This window comes from Oikopleura dioica, chromosome PAR, assembly GCF_907165135.1.
Source record: "Oikopleura dioica chromosome PAR, OKI2018_I68_1.0, whole genome shotgun sequence".
In the NCBI taxonomy this organism is placed as follows: Eukaryota; Metazoa; Chordata; class Appendicularia; order Copelata; family Oikopleuridae; genus Oikopleura; species Oikopleura dioica.
In genome coordinates, this window is record NC_137293.1 from 9,493,691 (window position 1) to 9,510,216 (window position 16,526).

Genomic DNA, 16,526 nt, shown 5'->3' on the forward strand with positions numbered 1-16,526 from the left:
GACCGTCTATCAGATATAAGCTGGAACGAGGCAGCCAGAAATCAGAATCAAACTCGAAACAGTTTCAAAAACAAAACAAAAAAAGTTTTAATTCCTTTTTTGAATTCCAAAAGAACACAAAAATGAGAGTTTTTGCTCTTTTCTTCGCCTTCGCTTCGGCTTTGGACGAGATGCTCATGCTACTGATGATGCAGCAGCAACAACCGAGTGAGATGCAGAATAACCAGCTCAACACGCTTTTCCCACTTTTGATGCTAAGAGATTCGAACGGAACTGCCTTCGAGAACCAGCAGCTATTGATGATGATGTTAATGCAAAATGGAGGCCAGCCACTCGAAACCGACTCGCTTCTTCCTCTCATCATGTTGAACGACGACAGTGCCGACTTTTCCACTCTCTTCCTCGCTTTGAACATGTTCCAGCAGGATTGCGCAACTCGAACCGACACGGCCATTCAGAACCTCATGCCAATGATGCTCATGGACAATGCAGATCCCAACCACTCGCTTTTGCTCATGCTCATGTTCCAGACTATGGGCGACAATCCTCTCAGCATGGACCAAGTTATGCCTTATTTTCTCCTTCCTGACTTCCTCGACAACACCAACACCACTGACGATTCCAACGAAGCCCTCCTCATGATGGTTCTTCTTTCCTCAATGACCGGCGGCTTGGAAACTGAGCAGGGCTTCGCTAACAGCTTCAACATGCTCCTCCCCCTTCTCCTCGCTGATGATGCAAACATCGCCGACGATGACAGTCTTCTCATCCTCATGTTGACCATGCAATCGCAGTCGCCCGAAACCGCCATCGGCAGCAACATGATGCTTCCTCTGATGTTGATGAGCGGTGACAGCAGCAACGAAGTCCTCATGTTCTACATGATGATGCACGGAACCAAGCCCGTTTGCGAGCCCACCCCAGTCGTTCCCGAACCAGCCATTGTCTACGTTGACCGAGAAATCACGACTCCAGCGCCAACGCCAGAACCAGTCATTGTCCAGCGACCTGTTTACATCCAGCGACCTGTCTACATTGAGCGCCCTGAGCAGACCATCTACCGAACTTTCCAGCTTAACCCTGACGGAACAAAGACTCTTATCAACAGCGAGGAAGGACCAGTCCAAGGCGGTCGACCTGTTGTCGGATCTCCTGAATACTAAGCTTCTCAACCAACCAGACTGACGATAAAATATCGAGCATCTGCCTTTTCTGCTTTCAATTTTCCAAACCATCTTCTTCCGTAATTATTTTCAGATTCCACGCACCAATTTCAATTCATTCATTCTTATCTTCCTATTTGCCATAATACCAAAACCAAAGAAATAAAAAAAATCAAAAATAAGTTGGGTTTTATTCGTTACTTTTCTATTCAAAGCAAAGTTTTCTTCGTTTCGATCGAAAAGCAGGTTTTCCCGGCCCCTTCATCGGCGACTTTCGTTTGTAAAAAGTCGAAATATTTTCGAACACTTCTTCAATATGTTTAGTAATAGCAGCAAATTCTTCATTTGGGAGTTTCTTGGCAGTGTCGGAAGTGGTTGATTCTTTCAAGTTGGTGTTTGGGAAATATTCTAAGTAAAATTGATCTTCGTCGGGGATTTCGTCTGGGACTTTGAGAAACGAGCACATTGCGGTTATTCGCGTCCAAAGCTTTGCTGTGGCTGGAACGTTATATCCTCCGCCACCGAGGATCATCAAAGGGCAGGAAGTGGAAATGAGGTATTGGATGATGTCAAGATAGCCCTGCTGCGTCACCCTGAAGTCGAAAGAAGTTTTTTCTGGTGGTGACAACGAAGACTTACCTCAACGATTTATGCGGATCATTGAAAAGAGCGTCGCCTCCAGCCTGGCAGACGACGTAATCCGGGTTGTAAATAGAAAAAGCTTTCTTGATCGAATACTTTGTCAAAGCAACCCATTCTTCATCCCCGATTAATTCTGGCAAAGGAATGTTCACCGCAAAAGTCGCTTTCTCTTCATCATTCGGTCCACCAGTGCCAGGAAAGAAACCGACAGCGTAATGATGAACGGAAATCGTTAGAACTTCTGAATTCTTGAACGCTTTTTCAACCGCATCACCGTGGTGGAGATCGAGGTCAATGTACATGATTTTCTTGCTGAAAGTCTGGAGGGTTTTGATGGCGATGACGATGTCATTGATGTAGCAAAATCCGCTGGCCTTGTTTTCAAACGCATGATGCCAGCCGCCGCACCAGTTGAGTACGATTTTTCGCTTCTTCTCGGTCAACAACCGGGCGGCGGTTAATGATGTTCCAGCGAGAAGAGAAGCACGCTCAAGAAGGTTGTCTCGCGGAGGACAATCGTATGCGAGCCCGTATTTTTCCTCGTACTCTTCGTCTTTTGATTTTTGAAGGGCAAGGAGGTATTCGTTTGAGTGGGCCAGTGACATCGTTTTGGCTGGGCATTGGTCGACTCGGTGGATGTAAATGCGATTCAACAAGCCATATGATTTGATCAGACTGTATGTCATCTAAAAAGAGTCATCTCAAGGGTATAAAATACTAAATCTACCTGGCACCGATCTTTAGTTTTGATTGTATCATCGATCAATTCTAACTCTGCATCGGATGGATAGATCAGTCCGGTCTAAAAAGCGGACAGCTAGAGGATGATTCCAGAGGGGAGAGGTACCTGAACGAATCTCTTCGGCGATTTACTCGGGGACAGCTTTATCTGCTCCTCAATCAGCTCTGCTCTATCCATGTACTTGGAATTTGCTTTTTATACCATTCTATTACTCAAAATCTAGCTTACCGCATTTTGATAGATATCATGTAAAAGTTTTGAAAACCCCATTTTTAGTAAAGAAAAATGAAAATAAGGATGCTCAACCCTTTTTTACGCTTGGTTGAACAGATGATCCTCGGAGTCAGGTGACTTTGGAAAGTTAGAACTTCAAAAAATGGGAAATTTTATTATTTTTTATGTGGGTAATGGCGTTTGTACGAAGAGAATCGATACGAAAACTGAGTATTTTTCGAATCAATAGTGAATTTTCACAAATAAAAGCATTTTTAACTGGACAAAAGATGAAAGTTTTTGAAAGATAAAACTGTTTTAACACAAATATTCATTAGAAGCCTAGTTTGAAAAATCATAAAAGGATCAAGAAGAAATTTCTCTTCCCGAAAAGTTGAATCGACAGTGAAGTATGCTTTCAGGCACTTTCCGCTGCTGACGAATCAGAGCGCGCAGAAAATAGTCGAAGTTTGAAAAAAAGTCATTATGGTTCCTGATCGAGAGAAAAAAGGAATGGACAGAAATTCAAGATTGGAAGAGAATATGGAGAAATCGCATTTGAAATTGAAGAAAATTTCTAGATGTGACTATTTAAATTCAAATTGGGTTGCTTTCTGCTTTCGTTCGTAAAATTATGAGAGTTAGTTCTGCGAATGAATCACTGCTTATGCTGCTGTTACTCTTTTTCAATCTGTCTTTTGCTTCGATTCTTCATTTCGAAGAAGACGGTGACGCCTGGGACGATACAGTTCCTTGCGACGCGCATGAGAACCCAACAGATCGCTGGGGCCTCGAAGGGACCGATATCCAGCTGGACTGTCAATGTCACAAGAAGATAAAGAAGTGGCACGGGGCTATTTGGGCCGTCAACTTCACCAAGACCCAGGAAGAAATCAACAATCTCACCCGAAAACCGGAGAAGACAGCTTTTTATGGACCGAAAAACGGTGGCTCCAACACTCTCTCTCCCTTCATGATCGACGATCGACCCCCAAGCGACCACTATGTAAAGATTCACAAACCAAAGACAGCTAGAAATCTAACATGCCAGTTTCCGTTCACGAATTATGGCCGAGAATTCAATCAGTGTGTCGCATCTGGGAGACATAATCAGCTTTGCTGGTGCGCAACTCAACCTGGCGCTAGAATCGACGAACTTCCAACCTCCGAAACAGAACGAGGCTTCATTCCTCCTAAAGAAGGAGCGACGGCTATTCAGAAAAAGACTGTTTGGGACAATTGCCAATGCCAAAAGCACCAGAGAGGAATTCAAATTTGGACAAACGCGGAGCGAGGGAAGCCTTGGAAGCCAACTAAATGCGTCTTTCCGTTTGTTTACAGAGGGAAACTGTATGATCAGTGCATTGATTTGCCTCCCCCGAGTCCGGAAATCAACAACGCTGCGTTTTTCTGGGTCGATGTGGAAAGTGGACATGATAGTGAACTGAGTGCCGGGTCGATATTCAAAGGGTGTTACAGATTTTGTTCAGGTAATGAATAAATCTTCAATAAAATCCGGAATACATAAAAAAATCAGGTCTTTCAAGCTTCAACGACAATGGCCGCTGCGATCACTGTAATGGTTACTGTTGCTCGCTCGATCCCGTGCTCAACAACTGTCCCGAGAAGTACGTCAATTTGCTAAGAATGAAAAACGACGAACTCCCCCTTCTGAAAAAGCTCTCGACCTCAACTTTGTACTGCATTCATCAAGAAGGCTACAAATCGACAAAGTCTGGTTGTTGGTGCGGCATCAAGAGGCATGTCCGCGGATTCGACGATTGGGGCTACTGTCCGTGCGCCGAGCCGATTACTGAGGGAATCTGGCAGAATTGGTCGCAATGGTCGGATTGCGCTAGTGACTGTTCGCGAATGAGCGTTAGATACAGAGCCTGTGCTTCCAAAAATCCGACGATAGGCTTTTCAGGTCCTTTTTTCAACCATTCCGTCTCAAACATGTTTTCAGGAAGTGCTACAGGCACGGATGTTCCAATTTGCGAAGGTCAGCACATCGTCCGACGTCAGTGCCATTGCCCAAATCACGAAACAATCAGATCACGTGTTAAAATCCGCCAAATGGATCGCCAACTTGAGATAAAAACCTGAAGAGCTATGATGCCGGAAAATACTTTTGTATCAAGGAAACTGGACAGCAGGATGATATTAAAACAACTGATATTATGGGAGAGATTAATTTGCACATTGTGGAGCTGAAGAAGATCGATATAGTGCTCGATTATGATGTAAGACTGTTCATTCTGCAGTGTCAGTTTGTTTGACAATGATTTCAGCTCGATTCAAGTAAAGAATGGAAACTGTTGGAGGGAGACAAGTGTTCGATGTGTGGCGATTTGGTCGGTGAAATCCAACAAATGGCGATTTGTTTCGAGCCAGGAGGAAAAGAGCCTTGCAAAAAAGTCCATAGCCAGTTAAAAATTGCTGCTTGCACGATGCAATGTCCTCTCCATCTATCAGACGCCTTCGAAGTTCCTGCTACGGACGGCATTCCTGATCTTATGACCAAGTAAGAAGCGTTTTTTTATTTATATGAATTTGCTTTTGTAGACATGACATTTTCTGGCAAACTCAAGTCGTAACAGCCGGTGATTCTTTGCGACTTTTGTGCCAGAGTAGAACGAAAAAGAGCTTGATGAATGCGCCTCTCGGCTGGGAATTTTCACCAAATGATGGGACGAAAGCGATTTCCCTTACAAGAATGAACGGTTTTTCGAAGGATCCGTATCTTGGCTTTATTTTACCAGACAACTCGTTGTTCATCGAGCGACTGAATTATACCCACTCTGGAATTTACAAAGTAGGGTTTCTTCTCTATCTGTAAATAATCCTTTTTAAAGTGCAAGTTGAAATGGGAAACGGTTTCAATGTATCTTGTTGAAGTCAACGGTCAAATGCTCAGATCGAGTCTAGATTTCTTGGAAAACGTCGCTTTCTGGTCAGGAGCCTTCTTCTCGTTTTTCATGTTCTTCTTGATGGCAATACCTGTTCTCTCAAGGAAGAAAATGGGAAGTCTGGAAAAAGTTTACGCGTTTGCGCTGAAGAAGGCAAACCAAAAAGCGTTTGACAAGGAAATGATGGAAACGGCAAGACGAGAAGGGATGGTGCTGTTTCGAGCGGAAGAGGAGGAAGATCCCTATTTGAAAGAATACAACAAAGAGTACGACGATATTCCGCAAGAAAATACGAGTGAAGAGACCAGTTAGAGTCGATCAACTGAAACTGCCATTTATTTTATTATCATTACTCATTTAAATTATTTTTACAGTCATTGCCAAAATAATAAAGCTCATCCTTATCATACGAATCAGTTTCCGCTCTGTTAAAATTATCGATTTTTACTTTAAAATTTTCTTCTCGAGAACTCAAAATCAATTTGTTTTCGCTGAGTCCATAAATGCTCCGAATAAGTCAGTTTTGGGGAGTTGATAAAGATCGCCAAAAAATGGCGACACCAGTTTTTGAGCGAAAAACCGTTTTAACCGATGTCGATCCCAAGCTCATTGCTTCTCAAAAGTGAGTTTGAAATAACAGCATAATTTTTAACGTGAGAGAAAGAGAGAAAACACCATGTTTCGGCGAGTTCCGCACACGCATCATGGGTTAGGGGATGAACAAGAATAAAAAGAAGAGCCTTAGGGGCGTCTGTAGCATAAGAAGCGTTAGTTATTTTCTCACTCTTGCGCATTTGGGCACATGCCAACGCGTGGGAGTTGCGCAATGATCCCCGTCGATTGATCTGATCGTTGTACTCAGCAAGCGCAAAAATATCAATTTTTTCTTGTTTTTTGATTACGGAACATCGTAATTATGGATAATTATAGGCGGAGGCTCTCAGAGAGTCCCGAAAAGGAAGATGTTTTTGTTCCTCCGATAGTATTTCCTCGACGAGAAATATTGGAAGAGACATTACAATCGGTGTTTTAACCTCTGGTGGCGATGCTCAGGTACGTTTCGTTTTACGTAATCATCGTAAAAATGATGACCGAATTAGGGCATGAACGCTGCCGTCCGCGCCGTCGTTCGAATGGGAATTCACTGCGGTTCGGATGTCTACGTCATTCAAGAAGGCTACCAAGGACTGATTGAGGGCGGCGACAAAATCCACCGAACAAAGTGGTTCGACGTCTCGGGCATCATCGAACTTGGCGGAACAGTGATCGGCTCCGCCCGATGCATGGGATTCAAAGAACGCGAGGGTCGAAGAACTGCGTGTTTGAACTTAATCAAACGGTCGATCACCCATTTGTGCGTTATCGGCGGCGACGGTTCCCTCACCGGCGCGAACAAACTGCGAGAGGAATGGACTTCCCTCGTGGAAGAGCTCCACAGTTTGAACAAAATCACAGTCGAGCAAAAAGCGACGTACAAGAAACTCCACATTGTCGGCATCGTCGGCTCGATCGACAATGATTTCTGCGGCACCGACATGACGATTGGCGCTGACTCGGCTCTCCACAGAATCGTCGATTGTGTTGATTCGATTGCGACGACTGCGCATTCTCATCAGCGAACATTTGTTTTGGAAGTGATGGGAAGGAATTGTGGATACTTGGCGTTGTGTGCGGCGCTTTCTTGTTGCGCCGATTGGGTTTTGATCCCGGAGAGTCCGCCAGAAGAAGGATGGGAGAACCAAATGTGTGAGCGGTTGAATCGAGCTAGGTAGGGTCGATCTGTAATTTGTGATGATAATTTGTTAATTCAGAGAGTACGGCAGTCGATTGAACATTATTATCGTCGCAGAAGGTGCAATCGACCGAAATGGCAACGCGATTTCAGCTGATTATGTGAAAAAGATCTGTACGGAGCGTTTGAACCAAGACACACGAGTTACCGTCCTCGGCCACATCCAGCGTGGAGGCCGACCATCTGCCTTCGATCGAATTCTCGGAACGCGAATGGGTTGCGAAGCCGTTCTCGCGCTCCTCGATTCTACCGACGAAACAGAAGCGGCAGTCATCGCGTTGAAAGGAAACCAAATGGTGAGAATTCCAATGATGGAGGCGGTCGCTGAAACGCAAGAAGTAGGAAAAGCGATTGCGGCAAAGAACTTCGCCCGAGCTATCGAGCTCCGTGGACGAACTTTCAACAGGAATTTAAAAATGTGGCGTGAGCTGGGAACACGTGATCCTTCAATTCCACTCGACAGTGTTGGAAAAAAGAGAATCGGAATTGTGAACATTGGCGCGCCAGCTGGAGGCATGAATGCGGCGATCCGAGCAGTCGTCCGAACTTGCATCAATCAGAACCAAACGCCAGTAGTGATCAAGGACGGAATCGGAGGTTTATTGACGCCGAACAATGTCCACGAGTACAAATGGTGGGATGTGCGAAACTTTACCGCTCATGGAGGTACTAGTGTCGGAACGTCGAGAAAAGTTCCATCGAATTTCGGAACAGCGAAGATCATCGAAGCCATCAAAGGGTACAAACTTGATGGTCTCTTGATCATTGGCGGCTACGAAGCTTGCACAGCAGCGAGAGAACTGATGGAAGGAAAGCTCTCCATCCCAGTCGTCGTGATTCCTGCGACGATTTCAAACAACGTCCCTGGCACTGAATTCTCAATTGGTCCAGATACATCGCTCAATGCTATCATCGACGCTTTGGATAAAGTGAAAACGTCTGCGGCTGGAACACGACGACGAGTTTTCATCGTTGAAACAATGGGTGGCTTTTGTGGATATTTGGCGACTATTGCTGGAATCGCTGCTGGAGCGGACTCCGTTTACATCAATGAAATTCCTCAAGATATTTCTGTAAGGATCTCAGATTTTTCTCTTTTCATTTTTGTTTCAGGAAATTTCTCAGAACGTACGAAGCCTGATCGAAAAAATGAAAGGGCCAATCAAGCGCGGCATCGTCATTCGAAATGAAAATTCTTCAAAGCACTACAACACCGAATTCTTGCACAATCTCTACGCCGCTGAGGGAAAGGGCGTTTTCGACGTGAGAACGATCACTCTTGGCCATATTCAGCAAGGAGGTGCGCCTTCTCCCTTCGACAGATCTTATGGAACTAAATGTGGACATAATGGAGCGAAGAAAATTATTGAAATCTTGGAAAAAGGCGGCAAGCCGGAAGGAAAAGCCTACCTTGTTGGCATGAACCGTCGTCATGTAAGATCTGATTTCAGAATTTTGAACCGTTATGAGTTTTTAGATGGACTTTACTGAACTCTCCGATCTAAAATCTATCTCCGACTCTCCAAAACGGTAATTTCAAAGTCTCACATGCCAAAATCAACTACTTTTTCAGCCGCCAAAAATCCGAGGAGCAGTGGTGGATCAATCTCGTTTCCATGCAGCGAATCATGGCGCACTATCACAACCTCGACTATCATACTGAAGTTATCGACGCTCCAAGACGGTAACAATTTTATCCGATTTCTGCTTTCTTCTGACTCTGTAGTCTTAGAAGCGAAATGGGCAAGCCGCCGATGACGATGCCAATTCGTCCTCCAAGCGCGTTGGACACCGCCGGTTCCTTCAACTTTGACCCTCGTTTGCTCGGAGACTCCGATGAAGACTCTGATTAAGATTTATCCTCTTCCTGTTTATTTAAAAATGACTGTACAAAAACATGCTTCTTCAACAAAAATTACACCAACAATGAAAAATATAAGTTTTCTTATCAGTTCAAAGCTTCAAAAACTGACTTTTTTCTTTCAAAAGAATATCGAGTTTGAAAAAAATGGGATCGCATGGAATGACCGACGATGAAATTCTAGTGTACCTATTTGACGCGATCAAGAATCCCGAAGCCGTCAATTTTGCGCAGGTTTTGAACGACAGGCGCGTGAAAGAGTGCAGGGTGAAATATAATAACGACAAGTGGAATATGGTTTACGAGACGGTGGAGCTCTTCGCATACGGAACGTGGGAAGATTATGTGAGAGGAAGGCAGAATGGAAAGTATCTCGTGCTCGATGAACTTTGCACAATGAATTTGAAGGTTTTGAGGTAGATTCTTTCAACGACAAAGGAAATCCTTTATTTCAATAATTTTCTAAAGTCTTATGACGGCAAGAAAACAGCTAAATACAGGAGAAATTCCATACGATCTTTTATACGAAAGACTCGGCGTCGAACACGGGAACACTTGGGAGCTCGAGCAAATCGTCATCGGAGTGACCCAGCGGGGGTTGATGAGTGGCTACGTCGACCAAGAAAAACAAACTGTCTTTATCAGAAATATCCTCACCCGTGATGTGCGACTCTCAGGTTAAAAGATCTTTCATGAAAAAATATTGAAAATGATTTTTATAGAAGCAGAACAGCTCGCAGAAAAGGCGAAGTCCTGGTGCGAGAAAATTCAAAACAAGCTCGATAAAATGCGGAAAGCGGAACTCGAGGCAGATCAAAAAGACCTCGCACAATTCAATGCTAATGAAGATCACATTTACAAGCTCGATAAGACTTTTCAATATGTAAAGCTTCAAATGATCGGTAAAATACCAATTTTCTTCAAAAATTCAATTAGTTTTAGCTCAGGCGGGAGGAAGTAGTAGCTCTTCAAATCAGCCACGAACGAAGAAGACAAAAGTCAAGCCCACAAATATGATGACAACATGAATTCAAAATTTTAAACACTGCTGATAAAAAATATTCTTCTTTGTTCGAGAACTCTTCACTTAATTTCTCACTCGAACGCGCAATTTCAGAATTGAAGATGACCCGCTGGGAGCCTCCAACAGTGAACACCCCTACCGTGAAGACTCAGTCTGACTTTCATCGTAGCTACGATCTAACCGTCAGTGACGCAGCGCAACAGTGGAAGAAATACATGAAGCAGCTACAGAGTAAATATAAAAATTGATGCCTGTTTTTCAATCTGAAATCTGCCAAAAAATTATTTCTCTGTTAGTACTGGTAAACAACTGAAATAAAGTCTTTTTTCCAAACAAGAGGCCCGTTTGTGCTGGCCTCACTTTTTTTACAATAATTTTGTTAAGATGTTACCTTGTTGGTATTGGGATCGAAAAGATATTGAAAACTCGCCATCTAGGCAACAAGGACTCTCGGCAGAAAACGAAGCTAGGTATCGAAAAGAAGGAGCGAAATTCATTCACAAACTCGGGCTCGAACTAAAGCTTCATCACGATACTCTTGGTAATTCTTTTTTTAATTTTTTCCTTGTTAATTTATTTGATTTCTAGCGACCGCTGCAGTCTTCTATCATCGATTTTACCAACAACACTCGTTCGTCAAGTTCCGACAGCGCTATGTTACTGCCACTTGCTGCCTTTTTCTAGCTGGAAAGGTCGAAGAAACGCCGAAGAAATGCAAAGATCTTGTGCGACTCGCGAAACAGCTTCTTTCCGAGCAACATTTTGCCAGTTTTGGTGGCTCAGGCCCAAATGCGGAAGTAACGGCCAGGGAGGAAGTGATGGCCATGGAAAGAGTTTTGCTACAAGCGATCAAATTTGACTTTAACGTTGTTCATCCTTATAAATATATTATTGAGGTAAAGAAATGCTCATAAAAGTGAGTTGTTTTTGATCATTTTTAGTACGCGGAGCAGTTGAGAAATGATATTCAAGGAAGGATTGAAGAGAAGCAAATGGAAAATCTTGTCCAGAAATGATCATAAATTTTCAGTTAATTTTGTTATGAATTAAAAAAACAAAATGATGATCTGAAAATGAAGCAAAGCTGGAACTTTACCAACGATTCTCTTCAAACGACGCTTTGCCTTCAATGGGAGCCCGAAATTATCGCGATCTCAATGATCTTCTTATCAGCAAAGTTGGCAAAGATTGAAGTTCTCGCAGCGTCAACGAAATGGTGGGAAAAGTTCATTCCAGATCTGAGCATGGAACTGATCGAGTCAGTTTGCCATTCTGTGCTCGATATTTATCAGAGCTCAAAGATGAAGAAGAGTAAAACACCCAAGCGTAAAGGTATTCCTTTTCTCTTCTTTTCGATCTCTTCCTTTATCTTTAAGATGTTGTTCATACTGAAGGAACGCCTGAAAAACGACTGAAAGCGGATACTGTCGACCAAGGAATGCTTAAGCAGCTCATTCTTCAAAATCTGGACGCTGGAAAGCTTTCTGAACGTAAAAAGACTTTATTTCTTTCATTATTTATCCTCGATATTTAAGTCGTTCGAGCACAAGCAGAAAACGCAGCGAACAATCAGCAACAACAAAATCAAGCTTCCGAAACGCCCACACCTCGCATATCCTCACAGCCACCTCACGATGTAAATACCCGTCATTTTCCAGTTCTAAGAACTCGTTTGATTTTAAGCACCGACCACAGCCGATGAGCGCTTCTGTTCCAACAACTCCCATTCAAGCTCATGGACAGCGGCCACCGTTCCAGCAAAATCTCAATACAAATCAATTTCATACACCACAACCTCAAAGGGGAGGACATCAGGAGTTTTCCGGTGCTTGGAGACCTTCTACTCCTCAAAATGTAGCTTCTTTCTTTTTATCGCATTTGTGAATCGTCACTTTAGATGAATCAGGGAGGACCTCATGGAGGATATGGAATGCAAGGCGTGCAACGACCCCCAGTTCCAATGCAGCATCAGGGATACGGTGGAGGCCCAGCGCAACATGGCGGCTGGGATAACACTAGAAACCAACAACAGATGAATGGAACTCCTTCTGGCCCACGCGGAGGCAGGCGCGGCTACGGGCCTTCTGGTAATAGCTTCGGACAAGGAAAGGATTTAATCGTCACCTTAACTTTTCATTTTGAAAGCTCTATTGAATCCAAAAAGGAGGCTATCAAAACCAGAGTCAATGGAGATAAGCAATATTATTTTCCTTTACCTGACCACTTCTGCCTGAATATATCATTCGTCCAAAGTTTCATTTTTAACAATTTTAAATAATACTCTTCTCCCAGAATGGTTTTTAAATAGAACGAGGTATGGCAGCTTGCTACGATTACTTTTACATCGTTGGCCCTTCGCCGGAAACGAATAGTCCTCGAATTCTTGCTCACGTGCCTAGATCGGTTCCGGGAAACACATGGGACAATGAGGCACATCTTGCGGTGTTATCACTCCCGCTCGGCTGCAGAGAGTTGAAGGAAAACTCGACTCGATCATGTCATTCGTTTATCTGGAAAAAGGAAGATGGATCATCTTCTTGGGTGCACGCAATGGAATTTTGGAACCCTTCTGGAGGCCTAAGCCACGCGCTTGCGCTAATTTCAAAACGAGCGTTGATTCTTTGCTCTCATAAAATTCTTAATCTCATCTACGATCTTGTCTTTATATCCGGCTTGCCCTTGGACTCGCTGCAGCAGCTATTGAACAATGTCTTTGCTCTGAAAGAATCGTCCAGTATCACCTCGTTCCAAGTCAATTGCATCGACAGTATCGTCATCCCGCCTCGTTATTCCTCCTCAATCTCGCTTTATAAAACTTTCGAAAAAGTCCCAATTGTCAAAATTGTGAAAATCATTTGCTCGTTGCTGCTCGAACGACAAGTCGTCATCATCTCATCCAACATGGAAGAACTCGCTTTACTGACAGAGTCGTTAAAATTCCTCCTCTTTCCTTTCCCTATGCCAGACACCTACATCCCCTTGCTACCTTGCATTGCCGGAGCAGAGAGCTATCTTGAGGCGCCGATTCCGTATATCATGGGAATTTATACTCAGTCCATGACACCTGGTTTCTTGGCAAACTTGCTGCTCGAATCGAGCGGTCGAACAGTTTTTGATATGGATGATGGAACCCTGATCGTTGACGAAACTCTTCCTAAATTTCCCTTAGAAGACCAAGTCATCGATCTCGCCAGAAGCCGGTTCAACGAAATCAACAAAAAAGAACTTGAGCGATTGAAAAAGCGCGAGAATAGCTTCTCTTTGCATGGAAAATCCATTCCTGAAGACAATGACGACTTGCTAGATGAAATTCACAATGAAGCTCTTTCGTTGCCCTTCAAAGTCGCCTTCGCATTCATGTTTGCTGGTTTCGAAAACTTTGTTATCAATTCCAACGAATCGTCGGACATAATTCGATCTCGTGAGACTTCAAGTCTTTTTGACAAAGTAGCATTCTTATCCGAGCAGCCGGAAAGTCACATGGCGTTCTTGTCAAATTTCCTCGAGAGTCAACCGTTTGCTGAATTCATGAAAGAAAAAATCCGTCTTGCGGAGCTTTGCAGGGAAAGTAGTCTTCCGAGCACGATGCATCACGTGGTCAAGTTCGAGCAGATGATCTATCGATTCCAGAGTTTTCACTCGACTCTGGATGGCAGTGAAGAGCTTCCCCTTTCATCTCTTATTGCTCAGGAACCATTGTTCAAGCCAAAAGTGAAGAAGGAAAAAGTGGAAATTGAAATCAATGACACACCATCAACGGAATTTCCATCTCTGTATTCCGCCGAATTGTTTCATCTTCTAAGCATCAATGATAAGCTTGTACCTGACGACGGATTAACTCCAACGCCCGGTACAATGCCGTTTACTGGACCGGACGATATGTTTTCAAAAGCCGATCCTGGGACGAATAGCGTTGATGAAAGCTCTGTAAATCCCGAAATCATGTTTCAAGAAAACGTCAAATTCATCGAACGGGTCGTTTCAGACGTGAACAAGCTGATTAAACGCATCCTTCTCGGCCGCTTGGGACGAGAAACCGCGTCCGAGTGGGGCCATGAAGTCAAGTACTGCCACCAAACCGAAGAAAATGTCCAAATCGGGCAACTTTGTGATCTGCTCGAGCGTATTTTCAGACATGGAAGCAAGTCAAAACGCTCTCAATCTGCTCTCTGGAGTTTTCTCCTTAGTTTCAGAGAATATGCGCCTCCAGAAACTCCTCAAATAATAACCGCTGAGGATAACCAGCAAGGTGTGTTTCGTTCATTCGCGAAGAAAATCGCCGGTCTGGAGTACACTAGAGATATCAAACCAGTTGTTCGGTCGCCTGTTGCTGATATGAATACGGTTCTAAAAATGACAGGTGAAAGAAAATTAAGGATTGGAATATTTAATTTCTCCAGGAATTCAATCTGATCGAGGTCGAGTTCGAGCATGGATACGACTTGCAGTTGAAAAGCGTCTTCTTTCTCATCATTTGAGTTGTATAACTTCAAATCCTGTGATCGTCAATGAACACTACAAATCGTACGGACTGATACAATGCAGGGATAAATGGGAAGAATGCTTGAATTATTTTCTGACGCTTGGAAAGACACAGGTTTTGATTTTTCTTGAAACTGTTATGAATTATTTTCATAAGGATGTCGAATTTAATTGTTTTACCGATGGTTTTCCCGGAGCAACGATAAAATACCGCATTTGGATATTTCCCGGAGAAAGTCTTATCGGTATCTCCGAAACTACTGCGAACATTTATGTGAAACTCGTTGGCGAAAAGGATGAAACTCCTCGAATACCGATTCATAACAAAACTACCCTAGAAGTGGAATTTGAATGCAATAACTTGGGACGCCTGGTTGTTCTCGCAATTGGTAATAGAAAACCATTGAATGAAAAAAAATTACTTAAAATTAGGACACGATAACTCGGGGATGTTCCCTGCTTGGAAGGTGAAAAAAGTGCTAGTTCGGAACGAGGTAACTGGAGCTTTTTGGAACTTTCCATGCGGCAAACCGATTGGAAAATCAGTTGGCGATGGAGCTCTTGAGCGAATTCTTACTGCAGAAAGGTTGGGATTGACGATGTCGAAAGAGCGTAGAGTCGTCTCGATTTCTACAAGGAATGGTTGAATGAAATTATTTTTTTTTTGCTTGAGCATGTGACTTTAGGAAAAAGAGAATGAGCATGAAAATCTTTGCTTGATTATTAGAATAGATTGGGGGAATGATATTTAATTCTTTTATAAAACCAGGAATAGGCAAACAACACAAGGCGCCCGCTCCAAAGAAAAGTCTAGAGACGACCTTCAGAAGAACTTTCATCTGACCGTAAACAAAATACAAGTCCTCATGAACATGGAACGCCCCCAAGCCCAAGCGATCAATGGTCTACTTTGTGGTGAAAATGGACTCGTTGAAAGTAAAATCACTCTTTTGAGAAAATCGAATGTAATCGTCTTAGATTTTTCGGACATCTTTGTTCACGAAATGAAAACAAGTCGACTGAGAACGAACTTTGCTTGGGATGCGATTTACCACACAGCGCAGCAGATCATTGCGGAGCCGATTCACTCCGGAGATCCTGAAATCCGCTCTAAATTCCTGGACGTATTCAATGAAGTTCAAAATAAATGCTCTGACGGAGGAAAAGAGGGCAAATTTCAGGTTCACAATTCATTGAAAATTTATTGTAAAAGAGAGTTTTCAAGACATTTGTATGCGTCGTTTTGAGAGACAAAGTGATGTCACAGTTTATGAAGATTGTTAGAGATTGCTGCAACGAACTTTACTCATCGTCAGCTTTTCTTTACGAGCAATCAACTGTGATTTTCCTTGAAGAAATGCTCTCTTATCTAGCCACAGTGAAAGTTCTTGCTGTTGATGACTCGTTAACAAAGGTGAAAGGAGCACTTCGCCATGGCATGTGTTATTAATGTTAATTTCTAGGGAATCGAGAAAGTTGAGCTGAAAACACCCGACCTGACAACTTATGAAAGTCCGATACCGCTAGAGCATATGCCAGAATCTTCCGTTTGAAATCCATTTAAACTCTTTTCTTCATTTTTTTCTTTTCAACGCAACTTCAAAACCAACCTTCTCATCGTGCAATTTTTACTGACCTTTGCTTCTTCAAAAAACTCCTGTGATTAATTCTACTAATACAATTTCATATTACACATCT

The 16,526-nt window shown here is 43.2% G+C and overlaps 7 protein-coding genes across 9 annotated transcripts; 6 read left to right on the top strand and 1 right to left on the bottom strand.

Annotated features, from left to right (window-relative positions):
- Positions 1-1,260: 1,260 nt before the first annotated feature.
- On the bottom strand, positions 1,261-3,146 carry LOC145705423 (histone deacetylase 8-like). Its single transcript, XM_081782896.1, has 5 exons — positions 2,776-3,146; positions 2,653-2,727; positions 2,533-2,607; positions 1,803-2,491; positions 1,261-1,756 (listed from the first exon to the last, which is right to left on the bottom strand). The coding sequence occupies exons 1-5, from the start codon at positions 2,815-2,817 to the stop codon at positions 1,369-1,371; spliced, it is 1,269 nt and encodes a 422-aa protein (XP_081639022.1). The 5' UTR covers positions 2,818-3,146; the 3' UTR covers positions 1,261-1,368.
- Positions 2,938-4,866, top strand: LOC145705421 (uncharacterized). Its single transcript, XM_081782895.1, has 3 exons — positions 2,938-4,250; positions 4,298-4,687; positions 4,727-4,866. The coding sequence occupies exons 1-3, from the start codon at positions 3,395-3,397 to the stop codon at positions 4,864-4,866; spliced, it is 1,386 nt and encodes a 461-aa protein (XP_081639021.1). The 5' UTR covers positions 2,938-3,394.
- LOC145705425 (uncharacterized) lies at positions 4,800-6,069 on the top strand. The gene is made up of 4 exons (XM_081782901.1): positions 4,800-5,003; positions 5,052-5,284; positions 5,326-5,575; positions 5,616-6,069. Exons 1-4 carry the CDS (start codon positions 4,941-4,943, stop codon positions 5,979-5,981), a joined length of 912 nt encoding a protein of 303 aa, XP_081639027.1. The 5' UTR covers positions 4,800-4,940; the 3' UTR covers positions 5,982-6,069.
- Positions 6,070-6,180: 111 nt separating this feature from the next.
- Positions 6,181-9,417, top strand: LOC145705413 (ATP-dependent 6-phosphofructokinase, liver type-like). Of its 3 annotated transcripts, none has more exons than XM_081782880.1 (8): positions 6,181-6,291; positions 6,600-6,722; positions 6,770-7,437; positions 7,481-8,534; positions 8,575-8,895; positions 8,939-8,991; positions 9,035-9,145; positions 9,188-9,416. In XM_081782880.1, exons 3-8 carry the CDS (start codon positions 6,773-6,775, stop codon positions 9,312-9,314), a joined length of 2,331 nt encoding a protein of 776 aa, XP_081639006.1. In that variant the 5' UTR covers positions 6,181-6,291; positions 6,600-6,722; positions 6,770-6,772; the 3' UTR covers positions 9,315-9,416. The 3 variants fall into 3 exon arrangements, with proteins under 3 accessions (XP_081639006.1, XP_081639004.1, XP_081639005.1); XM_081782878.1 differs by having other exon boundaries at positions 6,245-6,377; positions 6,653-6,722; positions 9,188-9,417; XM_081782879.1 differs by having other exon boundaries at positions 6,245-6,377; positions 6,653-6,722; positions 9,194-9,416.
- Positions 9,418-9,451: 34 nt separating this feature from the next.
- On the top strand, positions 9,452-10,668 carry LOC145705429 (COP9 signalosome complex subunit 7b-like). Its single transcript, XM_081782907.1, has 4 exons — positions 9,452-9,738; positions 9,791-9,999; positions 10,045-10,224; positions 10,265-10,668. Exons 1-4 carry the CDS (start codon positions 9,470-9,472, stop codon positions 10,348-10,350), a joined length of 744 nt encoding a protein of 247 aa, XP_081639033.1. The 5' UTR covers positions 9,452-9,469; the 3' UTR covers positions 10,351-10,668.
- Positions 10,669-10,727: 59 nt separating this feature from the next.
- Positions 10,728-12,650, top strand: LOC145701712 (cyclin-K-like). The gene is made up of 9 exons (XM_081778928.1): positions 10,728-10,887; positions 10,935-11,242; positions 11,288-11,354; positions 11,424-11,678; positions 11,723-11,836; positions 11,882-11,982; positions 12,030-12,200; positions 12,244-12,528; positions 12,639-12,650. The coding sequence occupies exons 1-9, from the start codon at positions 10,731-10,733 to the stop codon at positions 12,648-12,650; spliced, it is 1,470 nt and encodes a 489-aa protein (XP_081635054.1). The 5' UTR covers positions 10,728-10,730.
- On the top strand, positions 12,637-16,521 carry LOC145704876 (DENN domain-containing protein 5B-like). The gene is made up of 8 exons (XM_081782343.1): positions 12,637-14,706; positions 14,747-14,943; positions 14,986-15,217; positions 15,261-15,463; positions 15,602-15,764; positions 15,807-16,009; positions 16,054-16,242; positions 16,292-16,521. Exons 1-8 carry the CDS (start codon positions 12,663-12,665, stop codon positions 16,379-16,381), a joined length of 3,321 nt encoding a protein of 1,106 aa, XP_081638469.1. The 5' UTR covers positions 12,637-12,662; the 3' UTR covers positions 16,382-16,521.
- The last annotated feature ends 5 nt before the right edge of the window (positions 16,522-16,526 follow it).